The following is a 5,545-nucleotide window of genomic DNA, read 5'->3' on the forward strand; positions in this document are numbered from 1 at the left end:
TTGAATATTGCATTATTGCAAGTGTAACTAACTATGTCTATATTCACCTTCTATCTTTGCTATTTCATACTCAATATTATTATTATTATTATTGGTTACTCCTTTTCCCATCAAAGCCATGCTTCTTATTATTGCTTACCACATAGCCCTATTCATATTTGGAGATTCATTGTTTGATAATGGAAACAATAACTACATCAACGGTGAGTCCTAGGTACCCCAATGGATTGGACAACCCCCAATCCTAGGTACACAACACACCCACACACTCCTCACATATTTATCACATTTTTTCCTCAATTGCATCCTCTAGGGTTTGAACCCTAGACCTTGAGGTGGAGAGAGGGGAGAAATGCCACTAGAGCCAAGGCTCATTGGCGGATAAAGGCTCTTCTAAAATAATTTTGTGGAAATATGATGGGCCTCTAAGTTGGGTCATGAGAAATGTTTTGTTGTTTGGGGCATGTGAGAATCATTTTTGTTTTGGCAACTGAGCCAACCAAAAAAGTAACAGATCTGGGGCAAGTAAAATTGTTAACAAGCCATAATATATTGTGTTTGAAGGCCACATGCTGTAATAATCCAAGGTCCCATTTAAAATGAAAAATAAGAAGCCTTTAGATCCATTAAGTTGAATATATATTTCTAGTTCCGCCTCAAAGAATTGGATATTTTTAGTTCCACTCCAATCTACACTGAGTGAGTTGTAGAAGTGTAGAACAAGATGGATGAAAGTCTTAAGCGTTTCCTCTTCTTTGCTGTGACTAAGGGACATCATCCTGGTGTTTTTATGGGAAGAGGCCAATGAACAGGTCGCTAACTTTACCTTTCCGGAGTTTGAATGCTTCAATAGCTACGAACATGCATCTATGTGTTTCAAGTCAAGAATGTCATGCATTTCTTCGCAGGAGGCTGCCCGTGCTGAAATTAGTGGCGGCAACCGCGACGCTCTTTCTGGAAATAAACCCTCTTTGTTTTGTCGAGGTGTTCGCCGTCGTCCGGTTGTTGCATGTAGAGTTTTTAAACTTTAGTCCCTCTATCTGTTAATTTTTTAAAATTGGGAAGTTAGGTGTCCCTTTACAAAAGTTGATTGTGGGTAAATTTTGCTGTTTGTTTTTGGGTTCTGATGCAAGGGCTTCCTGTTATTCCGGCGGAGGAGCTAAACTTTGAGTTTGCCATTGTGAACGACATGGAGGAGTGGCTTGTCAAGGTTTGCCACGAGGCTCGAATTTCGGGTCCCTGTTTTTTCAAGCAAGAACGCTTTATGAAAGACGATGGCCCATTCTTTGGGTTCAATGTGGTGATTCCGGGTGACCCATTTGATGGCGAACTATTTGCTAAGGGTCGATTCTCGCTGGAGGAAAAAGCTGCCAGAAAAGATGCAGCCTTTGAGATGCTAGGACTCGTCCTTGATGTAACAAAGAAGGAGATTCGCGACTATAACTACGCCAAGGTAAAGCGGTTTCGCGATGCCAACAACCCTCTCCGGGCAAGGGTGAGCCAATTGGAGGAAGATTATGAGAAGTTAAAGGCAAGCTATGGAGCCGTTGTTAGCGCCCATATTGCAGGCGAATCAGGTTGATTAATTTGTTGTTTGGATTAAGTTATGAAGTTATTTGTATGTGTGGTTGATTTGATGTTCGGTTAGTTGTGTTTGCAATTTGTGGAAGTCCCGTGTTTGCTCTGTTTTAGTTTTATATTTGGTAGTTAAGACTTTATAATTAATGGTGAATTGTTAAGGTTTATGCACTTATAATGTATTATGTTAAATGTAGTACTTATTTAATTTAGCATCGTAATTACTGTTGATGGAATGCAAATTTAATTGTGATGCTAATTTTCGGGATATAATTGTGTCAACTTAATTAATGTCTTTCAATAATTTTCGTGGATGGTTACTAAGAAATTCCACTTTTTGCTTGTGAGTTTGTTAATGATGTTGTGTTAAAATTAATGAGCAGAATTTATTTTTCTCATCTATGTTTGCGATTTAGTCCTACCCAAAACAAGTTTTGTTTTATCCGTGGAGTATTTGGGTTGCAAGGGTAAAATTTGCATTTTGGGCTTTTTGTAAGGTTCTCCCTGTAAAGTGGTGGCAGAGTGTGTAAGTACTGTGTTGGAGTAAAAGACTTGTTGTACTCAAGTATGATCATTGAAAAAGGGTATTAGTGTTTGTTCATAGTATGTGAAACACTTAATGTTTGTTCATAAAAAATAAATTTAAATACTATTACTGGAATTAATCAATGGTATTAGTGTTTCATCTCTTTGACAATATAACAATTTATATTGATACGAAATCAATAAAGGATCAAATTAACCCGCAATTCCCCACCGATATTACTATGAGTTTAATAATCAATAAAGGCTTTTTTACTGAAATGCGCATGAAAAATTCTTTAATTCCCAAAATGCGCATATGTAAAAATATTTTTCAAAATGCGCAGTGCCATTTCTAGCATGGCAGGCACGAAATGGGTTTCTGGCATGGTGGCCACGAAATGGGAGGACCATTTCATTTAGGGCAGGCACGAAATGGAAAAACCATTTCAAGTTTGTCAGTAGCGAAATGGACAGACCAAATCAGGGACAACAGACACGAGTTGGGGGCGTGGTGAAAACCATTTCAAGTTTGTCAACAACCATTTTAATAATAAGTTAAATTTTTTATTTATAATGTATGCATATAATGAATTTTCTATTTATGTTTGTTAAAATTTGAGTCTGAATTGTATGTCAGAATACAGTATATCACAGAGTACGTAGTGAGTACTAAATCATATAAGTTAAGACTATTTTTTTTTCTCTTCATCCCTTCTAAAGTATATTTTTTTTTTACCTTAAAAATCGCTTCATTCTTAATTTTTGTATGTAAACATATGAATGCAAAAAAATATATACTCCATTTATTCTTAATCTTTCTTTGAGTGCTTTAATCCAGTGTAAATAAACATCTTTTATACTATCACAAATTGTTAAAAAAAGTTATAACCACTTTTTTTATAGTTATCATAAAAATGGAAGAATTTTTGGCATGGTTAATTATGAATCATTTTTTCTTGCAATTTTATAGAGAAAAAAATAAAAGTAATACATAATTAATTTAATAAATGAAAAAAGATACAAAGAGATAAAAAAATTAATAAAAGTAGAGAAATAACTGAAAAAAGAATGAAATAAGAAAGAAGACGAAGTGATTGCAAGTTATGCGAAATAGAAAAATAATTAATTTTAACTAAAAAATAATTAATATCAATTAACCAACAAACTATATAGTTGAAATGACAAAATTTTTCTATACTCGAAGATAGAGAGATTCAAGTTTACAACCTCGTAGAAAGTATGAGATAGACTATACTATTTGAACTGTACCCTCAACATAACCCAAAAAGTAAAAAAAAAAAATAATGCAAATAGAAATGAGATATTAATTAATAGAATATTATTACTAACCAGAAAATAAGGCAAGGAAATGAGCTGCTTGATAAGAAGGCACTGGAAGCCACAACCAAGAAGACCCAAGAAAGCAACCATGAACACAACAACCCACAAAGGAAAGTATAAGAGAGACACACCAATTCGTGCCTGCCATAAGCAAAATGACCCATTTCGTGTGTGCCTGCATTGAGTTAGTCCATTTCGTGTGTTTCATATATGAATTCCACTATTTCGTGTGTATCATAGGTCTCCCATCTCGTGCTTGCTACAGAAGATATAACCCGTGTCAGACCCAATGCACCATTTCGTGCTCACCATGCTTGACTTGCTGTCTAGAACCATTTCGTGGCTGACCCAAGCAAAATGTCCGTGCGTATTTGAGGAGAAAAATCAAACCGTGCGTATATTGGGATTTAAAGATTTTTCCATGCGCATTTCAGTAAAAAAGCCCCTTTTTTAATAAGTAAAGACATAACATGACATTAAGTGAAAATTTAACATTGAGATAACTAGAAAACGTTACATGAGAAAATAAATATAACTTTACTGGATACAAGTAAAAGGATAAATACATAGCATTGAGTACTTACTTCCTAAAAAGAGTTAAGTGTAGTACAAATATGCTAATAATGACCAGAATCAATATAGCACCACTCTGCAAGGGCTCATGTAGCATTCTTCTTCCTTTATTCCAATATTGATTGTTCTGAAGTTGAATATTTTTAGATTCGTGCATGTGTTGAAACTGTGTTAGACCCCGAAAAATGAGAGATTGTGGAGAAATATGTTGGGGATTAGATTGAATAGGTGGCTCATTATCGTAAATTAGTTGGTCTTGACCCAGAGCATTTGATATTGGCAATTTTTGGGTATTCTTCATGAACTGCTCGTGCTCATGCTCCATAAATTGCTCCCATGCTCGGCGTGCTTCTTCAAAAGTGTGATAGGACTTGTGGAGGTTGCCACTAACTCCGTTAACTTGATCGTGGCATTGGGGCCAATTTGTGTAGATTCCAGGAACCTTGCCACGAAAAACAACGTAAAATTTTTTATTTCCTCTCATTTTTCCTTCTTCAACTTGAGATTGTGGATTTGGGATATTTAACTTAGACTGAAGGGCTTGGTTTGTTGGTGTAATGAATGTTGTGCAATTGTTATCATTTATATTTCTACCAAATAGTAGAGTTCCATTAAATGCATGGTTATGATAAAAATTTGTGGTTGGAATGCGATAGAAAAACTTCTTAACTCTCTTCACTCCTTCCAGACCAAGTTTGCCAAGCACAGAGCTCACGAGACCATCGTAACTGGTCGCGGGGCTCATGATAATACATAGAGGATTCTTATCCGTGAACTTCACCCCAGACCGAGTTTTTCTCTTAATCGATCCTCTGTGGTGTATTAGCACTAGAAAACTATCCTCACTAGCCATCTCACCTCTTTGTTCACAGCTCCATGATTTCACAACATATATATAGAAAACGGCTCCAAACTAATTCGAATCAACTTCATTCGCACCATATACATATAATTCGAATCAATTACATTCGAATTACTCATTGTGAATAATTCGAGTCTATATGTCTCGAAATATGAAGTTCTTCACCAAATCCTACTAATTCGAATTAATATAGTTCGATTTATGCTTTGGTAGTTCGAATCATATTGATTCGAATTACTTGTGATTTTTCATGCCTAATTCGAGACGAATCAGTTCGAATTACGTGTGAGTTTGCATGCCTAATTCGAGACAACTTAGCTCGAACTACCTGCTTACATTGTCGAATACTAATTCGAATTTTATCAATTCGAATTATGTGTGAGGATAATTCGAATCTTATTGATTCGAATTATATAAATTTTTGATCCGGTGAATTGTGATAGCAAAGTTTTATTTGGCGGATTTGCGTAAAATTGAGTTCCCCTTGGCTCATTTGCGTTTTTTGCCCATTTAATAATAATAAAATAAGATATCGAGAATAAGAATAAAATATAAAAATAGAGATATAATCGTAATCATAACTATTAAAATTGGATCGGATTTGTTAGGATGAGTGAAAAACTAATGAATCGAGTTTTAAATGGATCTGATTTAAGGAAGAAAACT

At 35.1% G+C, this 5,545-nt stretch overlaps 1 protein-coding gene across 1 annotated transcript; it reads left to right on the plus strand.

The window, feature by feature from the left end:
• Positions 1-208: 208 nt before the first annotated feature.
• LOC148572977 (uncharacterized) lies at positions 209-1,582 on the plus strand. Its single transcript, XM_088505609.1, has 2 exons — positions 209-1,011; positions 1,134-1,582. The coding sequence occupies exons 1-2, from the start codon at positions 870-872 to the stop codon at positions 1,580-1,582; spliced, it is 591 nt and encodes a 196-aa protein (XP_088361735.1). The 5' UTR covers positions 209-869.
• The last annotated feature ends 3,963 nt before the right edge of the window (positions 1,583-5,545 follow it).

This window comes from Arachis ipaensis, chromosome B2 (assembly GCF_059453495.1).
Source record: "Arachis ipaensis isolate K30076 ecotype BB chromosome B2, ASM5945349v1, whole genome shotgun sequence".
Lineage (NCBI taxonomy): Eukaryota > Viridiplantae > Streptophyta > Magnoliopsida > Fabales > Fabaceae > Arachis > Arachis ipaensis.

Coding starts and splice junctions, on each gene's coding strand:
- LOC148572977 (XM_088505609.1), top strand. CDS start 870: ATGTGTTTCAAGTCAAGAATGTCATGCATTTCTTCGCAGGAGGCTGCC. Junction 1,012..1,133: donor CCGTCGTCCGGTTGTTGCAT/GTAGAGTTTTTA, acceptor TTCTGATGCAAG/GGCTTCCTGTTATTCCGGCG.